The sequence below is a fragment of the Mobula birostris genome, chromosome 4 (genome assembly GCF_030028105.1).
Source record: "Mobula birostris isolate sMobBir1 chromosome 4, sMobBir1.hap1, whole genome shotgun sequence".
In the NCBI taxonomy this organism is placed as follows: domain Eukaryota; kingdom Metazoa; phylum Chordata; class Chondrichthyes; order Myliobatiformes; family Myliobatidae; genus Mobula; species Mobula birostris.
The window spans coordinates 173,328,492-173,347,644 of NC_092373.1; the positions used below are offsets into that span (position 1 = coordinate 173,328,492).

The 19,153-nt window shown below is 43.6% G+C and overlaps 1 protein-coding gene across 1 annotated transcript in view; it reads right to left on the reverse strand.

Annotated features, from left to right (window-relative positions):
* Positions 1 to 19,153, reverse strand: part of dnajb14 (DnaJ heat shock protein family (Hsp40) member B14) — a 34,398-nt gene that overhangs the window by 7,408 nt on the left and 7,837 nt on the right. The window contains exons 2-6 of the mRNA XM_072256482.1: positions 14,854 to 15,037; positions 10,329 to 10,474; positions 7,836 to 8,018; positions 2,446 to 2,534; positions 155 to 264 (exon numbers count right to left, since the gene is read on the reverse strand). Of these exons, the coding sequence (XP_072112583.1) occupies positions 155 to 264; positions 2,446 to 2,534; positions 7,836 to 8,018; positions 10,329 to 10,474; positions 14,854 to 15,037 (712 nt within the window). The remainder of the gene's footprint in view (positions 1 to 154; positions 265 to 2,445; positions 2,535 to 7,835; positions 8,019 to 10,328; positions 10,475 to 14,853; positions 15,038 to 19,153) is intronic.

The window sequence follows — 19,153 nt, forward strand, 5'->3', positions numbered from 1 at the left end:
GTTATAGCTCTATTTACACAAGTGATATAATTAATATAATTAGTTGTGCTTATCACCAGTTATGTATTCGGCTAACATGCAAATGTGCCACACAAATGGAGTTTCACCCAAGCAAAACGAATTAGGAGAATATGAGGAAATCAGTAATACTTACGCTCGATAGTAGAGACTATATGGTGGAGATGATACCATCAATTGGCTTAAAACAGACACCAAGATCAAGACAATTATAGGTAACAGCTGTAAAAACATCGAAAATCCTCCCTGTAAGTAATAAGAATAAGGTAATTAATTTCCATAATTCAGCTCCGATAGATTTGGGAAAGTTCTCTCTCAAATGCTGAAACAACCCTTGATCAGATACTGAAGCACATTACAGCAGAGACCACTTTCCCAGCTGAATCTCAGTTACTACTACCTGACCATCTTTCTTTAGAAGAACCCAGAGTATTTCATGGCAAAGAAATCAAGCCGCATGTAGATCAGATTGTTGTCGGATCAGTTCAGCTAACAGACAGGTGATGGGGGATTGCAGTATGGTGGAGTTAGGATCTGGCCATCACATATTCACCCCTATTTGTTGCTGGAAGGAAGGGCAAGCTGTCTACACAACTCACTTTATAAGATACTTCTCATGTTTGCAACACTGCTTTAAATATTAAGAGCTGGGAAATTTACTGATAGATCCCAGTTAAGAAAAATGGGGAACCTTCATTTCAGTAGGGGAACGCCCACACTATTAAGTAAGAGAATTCAACTTGTTAGGGAAAGAAGTGGTTTTTAAACCAAAAGCAGCAACTGAAGCAGAATCCATAAACTAGTTGAGAACATGGGAAGAGAAGAAAAGCTGTCAACTGGATAAACTGGACAGCACTGTTGCAAAAACTGTGGACGAAATGTTCAACTCATGATACTTTCCTTCCATTAAAAAAATGTTCTAGTGCTAGAAGGGCACTTGGCCAGCAATCGTGAGGAAAAAATTCTGTTAATAAAAGTTCACCACCCTCCCTTGCGTAGACTTGCTCCTTTCCCATGAACAGAAATCATAGCCTGTCCAGGAGTGCCTCATCAGTCCGACCATGGGTGATCACCCAATTAGATTTAATAATTCTGACAGATAACAAACCATTTTGTACATGGAGTGTATCAAGATTAGGGACAATGGATTACAAATTGAAATATCAACTTAAAAAAGCTGGTGCTGGGTTCCTCCATATTTAGATACTAGGGTTTATTTGCTGTAATTATAGTTTAGTATTCTGTTACACCTTAAACAACATACTTTAATGTTTACATTCTGTTTTGCACAGCACGAATAGTTTATAGAAATTACAAATATCTTACCTATGCACCAACTCCCTCAGTGAAAACTCTAATGACACATTCTGGAGAAAGGGCGAACCATGGAGTCTGCCTGTGGAAGCTCTCGAAGTTGATGACTGAGCTAATCAGCTGGGCCATACATGTACATACTTTAATAATAAATTTACTTTGAACTTCGATAATGATTGTGCAAGGAAGAGGCTCGGTGGGCTAACTTGGCAAATACATTATTCCAACACACTTGTATCAGTAAGTAGCATTGACACATTGATATGTAGATGTTACCCCAATATTTCCTGAATATACAAAGTTGGTCAGGAGGTACTTGACGGGGTGGCTATCTGGATAATTTGAGATGTGGGATGCTCCTTCAGCTGGTTTCAGTGGGCTTCCATGTGCTCCAGATAAACCGCTTTTTTTTTGGGGGGGGATGCCTGTTATCCATTTGGCTGGAGGTTCCCATCAGTCAGATGAAACATTACATTTTAAGGAACCTTTGAGAACATCGTTGAAGTGCTCCCAAGTAACCTCTTGCCATAACGGAGCTTAGAATAAAATTGCCTGTTCTGGGAATCTGGTGTTGGGTACTTGAGTAATGTGGCAAACTTGTTGGAGCTCTTAACTGCAGTTAGAACCTTGACACTGAGGATAGATTCCTGACAGTCAGGGCATGAAGGGATACAGGGAGAAGGCAGGGGACTGGGGCTGACAGGAACATTGGATCAGCCATGATGAAATGGCTGAGCAGACTCGATGGGCCAAATGGTCCTATATCCTATGGTCTTGTGGTCTTATACCCTCACATTTACCTGCCGTGGGGTCCTCAAGACTATACTAATCACATGGAGCTACCTTGAGGTGCTGCTGCAGTGAATTTTAATGCCCCACCACCACCAGAAAGCTGCCACGGCCTCTACCAGCTCGGGCAGGAACATCTTTCCCCACGATTTCTCAATGTCCCTGATTGATTTTCAGAGACAGAAAACATCCAAATGGGTTTTTTTTAAAGTTCTGAAAGTTTACAAATGGTAAAAGTATAAAGATCTTCACTGAGCCTCTCAAGGTCAGATCATCAGCAGTTAGGGTTTTAACGTGTGCCCTGGGAGCAGGGCAATTACATACGTCTGCCCGCTCGTTGTCTCTATCAGCTCGGTGATACGATTGGTGCGTTGTAAACCTCGCTCTTCCATTGGAGTACGTCTGTGCACTACCTAAAATCGAGCAAACAATTAGACACTGCATATTTATCGCATTGACACCCTAGGACAGAGAGAGGTGGTCACTTTGCAAAGATAAAGAAAATGTAGTAATGATCTAAGCCCATATAAAAAGCATCAAAACCAGAATAAGAACGCCAGGAAAACAGTAGGCTACTGGAGCCTGCTCCACTATTCAATGTGATCATTTCTGATCTGCTGAAGGCCTCATCTGCTCTTCTGTGACAGCTCCCCAATCTATTAAATATTTACCTCCCTCCAATAACCCAATTTCCACAATCCTGAGGTGGAAAATTCCAGATTCCCCACTCTCTGAGATGAAATTTCTGCACACCCCAGACTTAAATGATCGGCCCCTCACTTTGAATGTATTTCACAAGTAGGAGAACCTAAAACATCTCGCATCTGGCCTACCAAAGCCTTGTATAAAAGAGAAAAACCAATAACACAAGATCATTCCTACCAAATGCAGTAAGGATATACAACAGTTCATCTCTGTGTGACAGGAGAACACACGTCATAGTCTCTGTATTATTATTTTGTACATTATTATTGCACATTGGTAAATTAATATTGTGTGTATTATTACTCTGTACTTCATTATTAGTTAAGTCTGCACACTACTAAATATGTTTTTAAATGTTGCTGCTGTAACATTACCTCGGATCAATAAAGTACTTATTATTACTATTATCAAGATCATTCCATATTCTTCCAAACTCTAAAGAATGCAGACCCAGCTGCTTAGCCTCTCTTATCCCAGGAAGTTGCCTGGTTCACTTCTTTCAGACTGCCTCTTTTTCCTTAGTTAAGGTAACCTACATTGTCTGCAGTATTCGAAGTGTGGCCATAGACCTGCTTCAGTGGCAGGTGAATTGCAGAGGTCAAGGCCAGAGTTAATAGGTGCAATGATCAACCTCTCGAAGCACTGCATGAAGGAGGAAGGCGGACCCATCAAGTAGGAGTCATCAAGGAACGTTACCTTGTTTTGCCTCAGGTATCAGAATGATAGTAGCCGTCGTAAAGCAGGTGGAAGCTTCAGACTGAAGCAGGGAGCGGTTAAAAATGTCTGTAAATACACCTGCCAGCTGGTCTGCGCAGCATCTAACAACACAGCTAGGACACCACCTGGGGCCGATGCTTTCCGTGGGTTCACTCTCTGTAAGATTGATCTTACATCCGCATCAGTGACTGTGGATACAGATGCACCCGATGCTATTCCAATCTTCTTCTGCTCAAAGCGTGCACAGAATGCATTAAGCTCACTGGCTGGGGATAGGCTGTTGTTGGGGACGCAGCCGGACCACACTTCCCTTCCATTTCTGACTGCTCATGTGCTTGTCTAAATGGCTCTTCAAGGTTGTTATTGTATCTACTTCCACCATCTTCCTTGACAGGTAGCTACCAACCACTGTAATAAAAACAGGCCTTGTAATTCTCCTCTAAACTCCCTCCCCCCTCACTTCAAACCTACACACTCTGGAACTTCTGGGATAAAGAAACTGACTATCTAGCCTTACCTAAGACTCTCAGGAGCCTTTCTCTAAAACAAAAAGTTAAGACCTTAGCAATTGAAGACATACAGACCCTGCTCCAGCTGCCAATCAATGATGTACACCACACCAGCAAAGAATGCCCCACCCCTAAAAGGAACATATTTATTGAATATTGCATTCATGTCCCCTCTAAGAAACAAAATTCAGCAGTAAAGCGTTTACACTGAAATCACTTCACAGAACATTGGGTATTTATCCTTTTAAGAAGACAAGACCAGCTTCATCCTTAACTTTGATCTGGCAGGAGGCCAACATTTTCTGTCCTTCTCCATTTGTCCTTGAACACAGCAGCTCATTATACAAAAGTACCACCAGGTTCAAGGACAGTTTCTACCTGTTATTGAACAGTCCTCACATACACTAAAAGATGAACCCTTGATCTCCCAACCTACCTTGCCAAGGCCCCTTGAACCCTGTCTATCTGCTCTGCACACGTATATCCAGCATTTTGTTTTATATTTACTACCTCAATGTACTTATGTACGGAATGATCTCTCTGGATGGCACACAACCAAAAGCCTTACACCGCATCTCAGTACATATGGCAATAATAATCCAATATAGATCTGTAGTGAGTTAACTCCATGATCCAGTTAGCTCTGGTATTACACTTAGATCCACCAGAATAATGGTGACAAATCCCACTAATAATGTAAAAAAAAACACAGTATCCGAGATATGAAATGGGGTTAGAACACTAAGGATGCTTAGCAGATGCTGGATGTTCACAGCATTTTCTGATTTACACCAAGTCCCTTTCCCCACAGGCTTCAAATAAAGCAACTTAGATTTTTACAGTAATAACCTTTTTAAATGCAGAATTAACTAATTGGCTGAATTTAAAAATTCACAGCTGTCACAGTGGGCTTAGTTCTGGAATATTATCAGTCTACCGCCACACCTCATGAATGTGTTTTTCTGTTAACACAAAGACAAGGTGATGCTTATGTAATTGAGGCCTTTGTCATCCACTGGCCTTTTGGATAACTTTGTTATCTGCCGTGGATCTGCAAATTTAAGGTTCACCTACGGCACACTTCAATGTTTTCCCCTGGGAGGCACCAAAACACCTGGATCACAGACTTGTCCTTGCAAGCTCAGTAGTCCAGAGCCCGGGTCCAGGGAGTGGAGATGTCGAGAGCTGTCAGAAGCAGGAACTTACATTGAACTCACTATATCCATACACAGTTTATTTCCAGTGGCCTTGGTGCTTTGTACATATTGTTGTTATCAAAGGGTTCTGTCCATGGGAATGATGACCTAGTGTCCCATCCATATTGGGAGGAAGCTATTCTAACCAAATCTAAGGCAGCAAGCTTTTCACATGATCCCAACTCCTAATCAACTTTTAATGGGGACAGCACAGTAGCGTAGCAATTTGCATTACACCATTACAACGCCAGCAAGCCAGGTTCAATTCCAGCAGGTTTTCTCCGGGTTCTCCAGTTTCCTCCCACATTTCAAACTTACGGGTTAGTAATTTAATTGGTCACGTAGGTATAATTAGGCGATAGGGGTCATTGTGCCAGCTGTTACTGTGCTGCATCTCTAAATAAAATCAGAGTTGCCCAGGAATCTCGATTAATATTCAAGACACCACTGAGGCCTCCAACTGCAGGCTTTGGGGTTGGGGCAATCGAGGCTAGGTTATAAAACCAGGGCCATTGCTGGCAACACTTAAATCAGGTGGTGTCTACCCCATGTCAAACCCTGAAACAGGCAAATTCTTCCACATGGTTTTTATAGCCACCCCTCTGTGGACTCCGATCCCACTTCCTGCTGCCTCAGGAAATCAGGCAACATAATCAAAGACCTCTCCCACCTTAGTCATTCTCTCTTTCCTTACCTCCTCCCAATCAGGCAGAAGATACAAAAGTTTGAGAACACACACCAGCAGGCTCAGGAACAGCTTCTATCTACACCTGAATGCATCTCTTGTACACAAAACATAATTCTTGATCTCTTGTTGTGGTCCTTGCACTTTATTATCTGCCTTCAGTGCACTTTCTTCGTAGTTGTAAAACTATATTCTGCAATCAGTTTTCCTTTTTACTACCTTGATGCACTTTGATCTGTGTGGGTGGTATGTTCACTGTATCTCTGTACATCTGACAATGATAAGCCAATTATCACCTGGGACTCCACCTCACCTTCACTGACATCAGCTAAACCAGCATATTGATGCTACTTTTATCCATAGATGCTGTCTGGCCTGGTGAGTTCCTCCAGCATTTTGTGTGTGTTGCTTGGATTTACAGCATCTGCAGATTTTCTCTTGTTTGTGATATCCAATGTATCTCCCACCTTCCCGAGAATAAAAGGTTTAGTTACATGAGAAGCTGTGGGCCTGTACTGGCTGGAGTTTAGAAGAATGAAGGAGGGATCTCATTATAACTTATTGAATATTGAAAAGCCTAGATGGAGAGATGTGCAAAGGACGTTTCCTATAGTGGAGGAGCCTAAGACCAGAGGGCATAGCCTCAGAATACAAGGATGTCTCTTTAGAACAGAGATGAGAAGAATTTCTTTACCCAGAGGGTGGTGAATCTGTGGAATTTATTGCCACAGGTGGCTGTGGAGGCCAAGTCATTGGGTACATTTAGAACAGAGATTACTAGGTTCTCAATTAGTAAGAGTATCAAAGGCTATGGGAAGGAGGCAAGATAATTAAGTTGACAAGATAACTATTCAGCCACGATGGAATGGCAAAGGAGACTCAATGGGCCGAATGGCCTAATTCTGCTCTTTTATCTTGCTCTGGGTCCTGTTGCCCATTCATCATCCTGTTTAAGTACAGCCTGCTGGACATTTATCAGAGTTCACATTCCACTGGAAATCTGGGGTGTCGTGGCAGATGGGGTGTAGCACCACTCCCTCCATATCCCCTACCATCGCCACTGGGTGCCCCAAAAGCAACGGGACTCCACATTCAGCACAAGGCGCAGCGCTTCAAAGCAGTGGGTCACTCGCACCTTCTCAAGGGCAGTTAGCGATGGGAAATAAATGCTGAGTCCAGCAGGGACACCCAAAAACCACCTTTTGAATAAAAGAGCAACAGAAAAGGCACTGGAGAAATTCAATGGGTCAGGAAGCATAAATGGAGGAAAATGGACAGTGGACATTTTGAGCCAAGACCCTTAAATAAATTCTGCAATATTCGGAAATCCAATGGGTATAAGGAAAAGTAAAGAACAAGAACTGTCTCTTTGGTCCACAGTACTGTGCCAAACCCATGACACCCAATCCCTTCAGCCTGCATGTGGTCCATATCCCTCCATTCTCCACACATCCATGTGCTTATCAAAGAGCCTCTTAAACACCACTATTATATCTGTCTCCACCACCATCCCTGGCAACACATTCCAGGCACCACCGCTCTCTGGGGATAAAAACCTGCCTCACATATTTCCTTTGAACTCTTCCCCCTCCCCCCCCACCCCCCCACCTCACCTGGGCTGCCTGCCTTCTAGTATTAGTTATTTCAACTCTGGGATAGAATTTGCTGGCTTTCTATCTACAGCTCTCATAATTTCATAAACTCTCAGCCTCCACCGCTCCTGAGAAAACAACTGTTTGTCCAACCTCTCCTTTAGGAGAGTCCCTCCCTTTTAGACAGTTAATGCAAAGTTTGGGAAAACAAGCCATGGTGGAACATCAGCCACTCTATGGCAATGCGCACCTGTAACCTCTACGCATGAAAGGAGCAACATTGACATTTAAGAAATATTTTCAACAGTACCTGCAGGAAATCCTCCACCAAAGAACATGTTAAATAAATCTTCTGGAGTAATATCAGCTTCATAATTTCGATGAAATTCAAAGCCTCCATGCTGATAATTCCCAGGGGACTGGCCTTCACCATACTGATCATAATCCTTTCGTTTCACTGGGTTACTGAGCACAGCATAGGCATTTCCAATTGCTGCATAAAAAAAAACATCGTGACATACAAAACTACTGATGATACTGTCTGGCTCCCCAACTGCATAAAGCTCCCACAGCACAATAGAGAGGGAGCTCATCCCAGCTCCCGCAGCCAATATTCAACCCTCAACTACTTAAAAATTATTGCTCATTGTTACATGTGGGAGTTTACCATGCAATTATAACAATGACCACACTTCAGAAGGATGGATACAAGATTGGGTCAAAGAATGGGAATAAAAGATGATTTTCTGGATGGCTACCAGTGACTAGTGGTATTCCGTAGGCATCGGTGTTGGGTCGACTACTTTCCAAATTATATGTTACTGATCTGAATGATGGAAATGATGGTTTTATCATCAGGTTTGTTGATGATACAAAGATAGGTGTTGAGGAAACTGAATTTTCTGATGGACTTGGACAGATTAGGAGAATAAGAAAAGTAATGAGAGATAGAATACTGTTTAGTGAAGTGTATGGTCATGCACTTGGTAGGAGGAATAAAGGCATAAACTATTTTCTAAAAGGGGAACAAACTCAGGGATTGGAGGTGCAAAGGGACTTGGGAGCCCTAGTGCAGGGTTCCTTGAAGGTTAACTTGTAGGTTGAGCCAGTAGTAAGGAAGGTTTCAAGATGACTAGAATGTAAAAGCAAGGCACTGCATTACAAGGTGTTGGTCAGACCACATTTTGAGTAGTCTGAGCGGTTTTAGGCCCATATCCAATATTTTGACTAATATTCTGGTATTATAGAGGGTCTAGAGGAGATTAGGAAGAATGATTCTGGAAATGAATGGGTTAACTAATTAGGAGCTTTTGATCTCTCTGGGCCTATACTCACCAGAGTTTAGAAGAATGAGAAGGCTTTCATTGAAACCTGCCAAATATTGAAAGGACTTGTTAGAGTGAAAGCAGAGAGATTGTTTCCAATAATGGGAGCATCTAGGACTGGAGGGCACAGCCTCAGAATAGAAGGATATCCCTTTGGAACAGAAATGCGGAGGAATATCATTAGCTAGTGGGCAGTGAAACAGTGGAATTCATTGCCATAGATGGCTGTGGAGGCCAAGACATTGGGCAGATTTAAAGTAGAGGTTTATAGGTTCTTGATTAGTAAGGGTTATGGGGAGGAGGCAGAAGAGTGGGATTGAGTGGGAAACTAAATCAGCTATGATCGAATGGAGGAGCAGACTTGATGCGCCAAATAGCCTAATTTTGCTCCTAAGGCCTTATTCAATAAGATCTATTACCTCAGCACTGTGTTCCTCCACAAGCCTTCTGTCCTGAATTCCTAGTTCCTATCAACCTCCATATTCTCTGTGACTGACTAATCCCCCCATAGTCCTTTGGGGCAAATGTTCGCCACCCTGTGTGAAGGAATTTCTTCTCGTCACTTGGCGTCAGTAGCCATAAGGGGAAAAGCAAGGGTTTGGTTCAAGAACTTTGTAAAAGATGGGGCTGTGGGGAATTATTGGCTCAAAAACTGTCCAGTGCAGGCTTGGGAAACAGTGCCTCATCTTCTCCCTGCACACTGCAGTTTTCTGGACTTGACACTAAATTCTACAACTTCAGGTTAAATTGATTTCTCGGTCTGCATCAGTTATTTGTGATATTGGGACAGTTTTTTAAAAAAAACTCATAAGTAATACAGCATGGATACAGGCCTGTCAGTCCAACTTGTCTACACCCACTACGGTGTCCAGCTTCTCCTAGATTTATTTCCCCGGGACTGGAGGATGTGCCCAGCCAGTCATTTCCTCCAGCTCTGCAATTCTCAACTTCTACACTCCACTGTTCACAGTCTCACTCTCTAACTGCTCCCATTCTCTCACTGACTAGATCACTTTGTTTACAGATTATCCCCATGGTTACACTTTCACAGACATACTCCACTCCCACCCTCCCTACCCCTTAAATTTCTCTCTCCTTCCCAGTTCTGAAGGGAACTCAGCCTGTAATACGCAACAGGAACAAACCTTTTGACCCACAGTTTCCCTGCCAACCACAATGCCAATTTAATCTAAACCCATATAGCTGCACAAGGTCTATATCCCTCTACTCCTTGTCTGTTCACATGTCTGTGAGAAGTCTCTTCCCATATATACAGACCGACCTGCTGAGTACTTCCTACATTTCATTTTCGATTTCCATCACCTTCTGTGTTTTAATTTTGGGTTATTACAGAGTTACTGGATGTCCTCTGCACTGCAGGAACAGGAAGCCATCGTGCACAGAGTGGAATGCGCTTGCAAAGACACAGGGCAGAGATCACACCACAAGCAGAACGAAAAGAAAATCTCTAAGCTCACCTTTAAACGCCTCAGTCGCTCCAGGTGCATGGTTTTTATCAGGATGAAACTTCAGCGCCAGTTTCCTGTAAGCTTTCTTCAGATCCTCATCAGGCGCATCCTTGCTGACCCCAAGGATCTCATAGTAATCTTTACATTTCTTTATCCTGGGTTGGAATAGTCAAATCACCATTACTAGCATGCTAATGCACAGAGGTGGAAGAGGTCAAGGCCTGGTGCCAGGCAAACAACCTCTTCTGCAACGTCAACAAGACAAAGGGGATGGTTATCAACTTTAGGACAACTCACACCCCTCTTTACATCGGCGGCACAGCAGTGGAAACTGTGAGCAGTTTCAAACTCCTTGGAGTGCACATCTTGCGCAACCTCTCATGGCCCCAGAATACATCCTACACAACCAAGAAAACTCACCAAGGCCTCTATTTGCTGAGGAGACTGAAAGAGAGCTGGACTTACGCACATCTATACTTACAACCTTCTACAGATGCGCAGTAGAGAGCATCCAAACATGCGGTATCAATGCATGGTACAGAAACTGCAATGCGGCAGACAGAAAGACTTACAACAGGTAGTCCAGACTACCCAAAGCAACACTGGCAGCAGCCTACACACTGTCAAGGACATATATACAGAACGGTGCCAGAAAAATGCCAACGATATCATGAAGGATCCCACATGCACTGCTCATGGACTGTTTGTCCCGTTCCCATCAGGGAGGAGGCTGGTAGCATCCACTTCAAGCAACACATATATAAGTCATGACGAGGGGTCTCGGCTCGAAACGTCGACAGTACCTCTTCCTAGAGATGCTGCCTGGCCTGCTGCGTTCACCAGCAACTTTTATGTGTGTTGCTTGAAATTCCAGCATCTGCAGATTTCCTCGTGTTAGCATCCACTTCAAGACCACTAGACTCAAAAAGAGTTACTTTCTCCCGTAGTAAGGCTAATCAATATTTCCACCCACTAACCCAACTCACAAAGCATCCTCCCCAACGCCACTTCTTTATCATTTCTTGTCAGAATTAAGTACAGGCACACCTGCACCTAGCATCAATTTATGTACATACAATCAGTCTATATATATAATCTAGCTTACATAGAGATATTTATTGTGTTTTTTTTATTATTGTGTTCTTTTTGTGCTACGTCAGATCCGGAGAAACAATTATTTTGTTCTCCTTTACACGTTCTCCGGAAATTACATTGAACAATCTTGAAGTTAGCCTGTAGTATCCCAGACCAGGTAGCCAAAAATCAAAATCCCAATGGCAAAGTTCACCAAGTTGCAACATGGCTCACACTGCAAAGGTCTCAACCTTTTTATTCTTCAGGAACCCTCAACAAACCTCTGCAGACCTCAGATTTCACCATTTAACAACTGACTGCATTTATATAGCACCTATAATGTGGCAAAACATCCCAAGAGGATTCACGGCAGGGGAGACGGCCTGACGTCATGTTACAGAGGGGCAAGTGATCAAAGGCAAATTCAAGGAACAAGGATTTCAAAAGCGTCTAAGGAAGTAGAAACAGAGTGTGGGAATTCCAGAGCTTGGGCTGTAGCCAACGTCAGTAGATATGCTTTAGCACCAACCCCTGCAGGGCCCCTTCAAATCACTCACCATCCCGATATGGAAACACAGAATGTATATCACCAGCCCATCATCCTCACTGGAACAGCACTGTGGGAAATCCTTCACAAGAATGGCTGCAGTGGTTCAGCGTACCACACACACCTCAGAGGGAAGGGCAATATTGCTGGCCTTGCCAACGATGCCCATATCCTGCAAATGACTAAATAAAAATGACAGAAGAGGCAGTGAAAAACGGTGGAACGATGTTACTTTAAAAGCTTGAAACTGGAGGATCAGGTAGTGCTGAGGAGGCAGAGAGTCTGCAAAAGGACCTAGTCAAATTGGGAGAATGGTCAGAGTGGCAGATGGAATACAATGTATGGTCATGTGCTTTGGTAGAAGGAAAAAAAGGCACAGATTATTTTCTAAACATGGAGAAAATTTTTTTTAAAATCTGAGGTGCAAAGGGACTCGGGAATCCTTGTGAAGGATTCCCTAAAGGTTAACTTGCAAATGTAATGTTAACATTCATTTCTAGAGGACTAGAATATAAGAGCAAGGATGTAGTGCTGAGGCTTTATAAGGCCGTGGTCAGACTACATGAAGTATTGTGAACAGTCTTGCGCCCCTTATCTAAGACAAGATGTACTAGCATTGGAGAGCGTCCAGAGGGAGATTCACAAGAATTATTCCGGGAATGAAAGAGTTAATATATGAGAAACATTTGATGACTCTGGGCCTGTACTTGCTGGAGTTTAGAAGAATTCGGGGGGGGGGGGGAAAGAGAGAAAAGAATCTCACTGAAACCCATTACGTATTGAAAGGCCTAGATGGAGTGGATGTGGAGAGAATGTGGGTGAGACTAGATCTAGAACGCACAGCATCAAAATAGCAGAATATAGGGATGTCCATTTAGAACCGAGATGAGGAAGAATTTCTTTAGTCGGGGGTGGTGAATCTGTGGAATTCATTGCCACATACAGCTGTGGAGGCCAAGTCATTGAATATATTTAAAGCGAAGGTTGATAGGTTTATTACTCAGGGTGTCAAAGGTTAAGGGAAGAACGCAGTAGAATGGGGTTGAGAGGATTAATAAATCAGCCAATATTAGAATGGCTAAATGACCTAATTCTACTCCTACACTTCTGGAGGCAGTAACAGGGGAAGGGAAGGATCGGAACAAAATTCAAGCAAACAGATATCCAACAGTCAATGGGAGAACAGTGAATGGTCATTCAAAACTGTAATCCATTAGTCCAGAGCCACTGAATGGGATGAGATCAGAGCCAATGTTCATACAATTTGGAATGTGAAAATGAATTCTTCACATTGTTTCTGCAACACCACATTTTGAGAGAGAAAAATATGTAGGTTTGAGTTCCATTTCAGGGTTCAGACAGAAAAACCAAGGCTGGAGATTTGGTGGAGTACTCCGCCACCATCTCCTGGTCATGACAACACCGAAACCCCTCTGTTCTTCCAGTGGGGTCCCCAGAAGTCTGCAGAGTATAAAATCTAATGCCGACTGAGGAATTCAAGCCTAAGTGGATCATATCTTTCTTTAAAACTGTCATTACTAAAGCACCTACCAATATCATCACCCATTGGCAGAAAGAGGGCTGCAGAGTGGAAATACAAGTAGACTAAACAACAGAAGGCCACTTGGCTCCTGAAACCTTGCCCCAGCATTTAATGTGAACATGGCTGCTCTCCCCCAGGCCTCAAACTTGGTGTAATACCCCAGCTGTGGCCTCAGCACATCTATACAACTGAAACACTATTTCCTCATTTCTAAACTCCAATCCCCTATAACGGCTAAGGAACCATTTACCTTCCTAAGAACTCAATGCACCTGCCCGCTATCATTTGTGATTCACACACACAACACTGAGAGCCCTTCATACAGGGAACAGCAGAGGTCATTAGATCATCACTTTTTCCATTTAATTAGGAAGACACAGCATATGAGATTGCCTGGTTATCACTTTAACGAGCTGTATTCATTGGAGTTCAGGAGTATGAGGTGCAACCTTATTCAAATATACTAGATCCCAAAGGGGCCTGACAGGACAGCGTTGAAATGTCTATTTTCAGATACCATTCTAAAGGCACATGAATGTGCATGGAATGGAGCAATATGGATCGTTTGCAGGCAGCAGATAATAAGCTTATTTCATCATCATCTTCCGTATAGACATCGTGGGTCAAAGGGCATGTTCCTATGCTATACTGTTCTCCATTCTCACGAGTGGTAGGGTCATGAACAAGGGGACATAATGACAAGGTAGGTAGCTGATCATTTAAAACAAAGGCGTTTAGAAGTTTCTCCTCCTTGACGGTTTTGAAAATCTGGAATTTTCTGCCAAGTGCAGTGGAGGACAGGTTATTAGATATTTAAGGTGGAGACAGGCAAATTTGGAAGATCAAGGAATTGAGGACTGCAGGGAACTGGCACAAACTGAGGCCAGTATAGATCAAGCAACACACATAAAAGTTGCTGGTGAACGCAGCAGGCCAGGCAGCATCTCTAGGAAGAGGTGCAGTTGACGTTTCAGGCCGAGACCCTTCGTCAGGACTCGAAGGGTCTCGGCCTGAAACATCGACTGCAGCTCTTCCTAGAGATGCTGCCTGGCCTGCTGCGTTCACCAGCAACTTTTATGTGTGTTGCTTGAATTTCCAGCATCTGCAGAATTCCTGTTGTTTGCCAGTATAGATCAGCCATGATTATATTGGGTGATGGGGCAGGCTTGAGTGGTCTACTCCTATTTTGTTGTGAGCTTTTCAATTAGTGGGTGTCAAACCAATCTCACTCCTTCCGTCCCACTCCTCTCCCCCAACCCACCTCCACCTCCAGCCTTCCCACCGGTCCTTCATTCCTGTAGTAAGGTCGGAAGAAAGTCCAGCCTTGCACGGTTTCACTGACACACTCCTTTACCGCCAGCCATTCATACCTCTGAACTCCTTCCAATTGCTCACTCGTGTAGGCCTTTGCTGTCTCCATTTTCTCCTCCTTCTCTGGCATGGCCCCGTTTTCAGCTGGGCCCGTAGACTTTGCCTGGTTAGGCCTGCCCGATTCAGGTCGCTGTCGTGGACCACCAGCAGCACTTCCATTCTTAGTGATAGCATCTATTAGTGCTAAAGGGAGCAAGAAGATAAATAAACGATATGGTTAGGGGAGAGGCAGGGCAGATCGATTCTGGGATGGTGAAAATTGAGAGATAAAGCAGCCTGGGTCTAAATCTGTGTGATCCTTTGACTCATGGTGTAGTGATGACCTTTTAAACTACTCCAAGATCAACCTAATGCTTCCTTCCCACACAGTACTCCATTTTTCTTTCATCCAAGTCTGTAAATTTTCCTAATGTATCTGCCTCTACCAGCAATCCCAGCAGTGTATTCTGGGCACTGACCACACTCAACGTAAAAAAAACACACTACCTCTGACATCCCTTCCCTATAATTTCTTCCAATCACCTTAAAATGATGTTCATGCATAATAGCCATTTCCTCCCTGGGAAAAACATAACCTTTCGAAGAATAAGCGATGATCTAACTGGTGTAGATCTTCATTACAGAACCTACAGGATAGACAGAGGGATACTAAGCACCCAGAGCTGGAGGTTACACTTCAGTACAGAGGCTCAACCATTCAGACTGAGATGAGGAGAAATTTCTTCATCCAGACAGAGAAGTGAACCTTTAGAATTTGCTACCACCTATCAAGGCTGCGGAGGCTCAAGTATTTTCAGATCAGAGATCAATAGATTTTTTAGATAATAAGACAAACAATAGGGTTAGGGTGGAGGGAAAAGATTAACCGGTATCTCTTGGTAGCCAGCATTTTAATTCCACTTCCCACTCCCATAATGACAAGTTGGTCCACGATATTCTACTGCCTCATACACTACCTTGGTAGTCTGCAAGCTGACAGCATGAATATTGATTTCTCTAACTTCTGCTAACCACTCCCCTCCCCCACTTTCACCCCAGCCCCCATCATCCCTTTCCACTGCTCTGCCCTCTCATTCTGCCTATCACTCACATATTTCTACTAACAGTTCCCTCTCTCTTTATTCCATGGCTCACTGTCCTCTCCGATTAAATTCATCTTCTTCAGGTCAAGTCACTTCCACCTATCACCTCCCAGCTTTGTACACCACCCCCATTCTCTCCCTCCATCCCATCACCCCCATCACTTGGATTCATCAATCACCAGCCAGCTCTTGCTCCAACCTTGCTCTACCCCCACCCATTTTACACCCACTATCTCCCTTCTTTCTTCCTAGTCCAGATGAAGATTCACAACCTGAAGCGTTGACTGTCAACTTCCCTCCATAGATGCTGCCTGACGTGCTGTCTTCCTCCAGTATTTCGTACCTTGCAAAAGATGGATTAGAGGAACAGGCACGAGTAGCCTAGCCTGATTCTGTTCTGTCGCATTCTGAAGCTGAAGGGAAACACTGCCAGAGGAACAGATGCCTCTCCAACCCCAGTGTGCAGCTGCAGCTTCCTGAATCCCCATGAGTTCCCACCACAACATCAGTGTCCCCAAAGACACAGCGGTGCTCAATCAGCAATGGCAAAGCTGCCAACTTACAGCACACCACCTTTCGCTGTTCAGTCAGATGGCAATAGAATGGCTCTGAATTGTTTTAATGGAGCCTTACTCTCTCACTCCTTCAAGCCATCTCCAGGTTATTTCACGTTATTTGGTAGACACCATGCATCACCCCCAACAACCTTCTTTGTAACTTGTTTGTTTGGGCCACTGTATTATTTACTCAATCCTCCATTAGGAGCAACTTGGGCTTGTTTGGAGTGCAGCGTACTGGAGAATGTGCGCATGATCAATGGCCGCTCAGAGCACAACAGTCATAATCCAACTGTCCAAAATGGGAGGTCTTCAAGTAGAAGCCACTAACACAGCCATACACCTACTCTACCCACAAACTGACTTCTCCCACAAAATCACAGCCAGTAACCCCTACTCTGTATCATTTGACCCTTACCTCACATCCCTGTCCCAAAGGATCAATTTTGTGAACAGTAAGATCCACATGAAAGTGGATCTCATTACTGTAATACTATCTGCTGAAAAAGTACCCACTCCGAGGTATTGGGGAGAACTCTCTTGCTCTTCAAAATCACATGAAGGGAATTTTAACATTCTCCTATACAAGGACAGGCAATATATCAGCTTAACATCTTATCAAATTACAGAAGGAAAGGCAGAGGGATCGCTGACTCATAAACTTAGCTTCCAGATCATAAGCCAATACCAAGAATGAGTTAAGTTCTGATAGTAAGTTCCTCAGATTTTATCAGTGGAAAAACTTGGCTGGGGTCTCAGATCAGGTTGTCCAGAGAAAACAGCACCATTAAAAGTATCCTGACTGGTTACATCATGGTTTAATGCCGCAATTTAACGCACAGGAACACAAGCCACAGAGAATTCTGGACTCGGCCCAACACATCCCTGCCCACCACTAGTAATATTAACAGGAGGCATGGCCTCAAGAAAAAAATCATCCATCAAGGACCACCACTATCCAGTCTACGCCATCTTCTCACAGCTACCATTGTCTAGGAGGTAGAGAAGTTTGACGTCCCACACTGTTCGGTTCAAGAACAGCTAATTCCTTTCAACATTCAGTTCTTGAACCAAACGTCAAAAGTCTAATCACTACAGATTAGCAATGCTATGACCACCTTGCACTAAAATGGACATTTTTGTTCTGTGTTCTTTCCTGTAAAAAATTTGATAATTTATGTTTTATGTATTTTTGAGCATATGATGCCATGTGCCCATGATGCTGCCGTTAAGTGTGTTTACATTGCACCTGTGTGAAAAAAAAAATCAGCATAGTTCGAGCCTCCTGGTGTTCAGACCAACAGTAAAGAAACCTCATCAAGACAGTGGGTACTCCCCATGTGAAAATTTTATGAAATTTGATAAATGATGGTTGCTGGCGATGGAAGAGATCTTCAAACTGGGGAGCACTACAGAGCCAATCAGCGAGGGTGTAAGATTCCATCACATCCAACAAGACTTACTGAGAGAGACTGTAAGATCTGGGAGATCCGTTAGCACATGGACAGGAGCTTCCCATCTCGGCACTGGCTGCACTCCAGAGGAGTAAATTAGTTTACCACTGTCACACGTACCAAGGTACACTGAAAAACATTTGGACGCCATCCATACAGTACAAGGGAAAACCAACAACAGAATATTGTTAGTTACTGAGAAAGTGTAGTGCAGGCAGACAATAAGGTGCAAGGTAGATTGTGAGATCAAGGAGCCATCTCATCGTACTAGAGGACTGTCTTATTTCAGGAGGATAAAAGCTGTCCTTGAGCCTGGTGGTATGTGCTTTCAGGCTTTTGTATATTCTACCCGATGAGCGAGGGGAGAAGAGAGAATATCCAGGTTGGGTGAGGTCTTTGATTATGTTGGTTGCTTTCCATGATGTGCTACGTCCATAACCCTGCAGTTACAGGGTAAGCCTGGGTGCCAAACCTCAGCATTAAGTGAGCGTCTCTCTCTTTCCACCCTGCCGAACACCAGCCCTCACAGGCTGCCTCTGTGTTGAGGCAAGGCACATGGTGGAGATGATTTTATGGCTGTGGTAACCCCAGCTGCGATCTGTCCATCAGTCAGGCTCATAATTCAACTGCAGGAGTGCAGAGGTTCACAGCACTGTCAGTAATGTACGCAGACATGTAACGATAAAATGAATCATTTCAGCACCAGTTCCATTCTCAGTCGGGTTCCCCAGTGCTAAGCGAGACAGCGCTGTGGTACATAACGTTCTATGTTCATTATCACTCAGAAGCTGGTAATAACAAACTGAAATTCATGGACTCATTCAAAGTTCAAACTACTGCATCAGGGAGGAGAGAACTTGCTCTTGACAGAGAGCACAATGACAGAGGCACACTGTAGCAAGGGGTGGTTGCTACACACCAGTTGCCACACAGCAAGTCCTGGTGCAGAGGCAAGGAGGTCCAAGATTATTAGAGACCAGACAATGTTGCACAGACTTAGCAAATATACATGGACACAAAAACATTCAGACCCCATCCTACCACACCCCGATTTACAGCACAAGGGCTTTCAATTTCCTCATCCAATATCTGCAATGTGATACTTTTCCAGATAACAACAATGACCATGAACTCATAGGCAGCAGGGCATCAAGAGTCAGATTTATTCATCACATCTATATGGAAATATACAGTGAAATGTGTCAT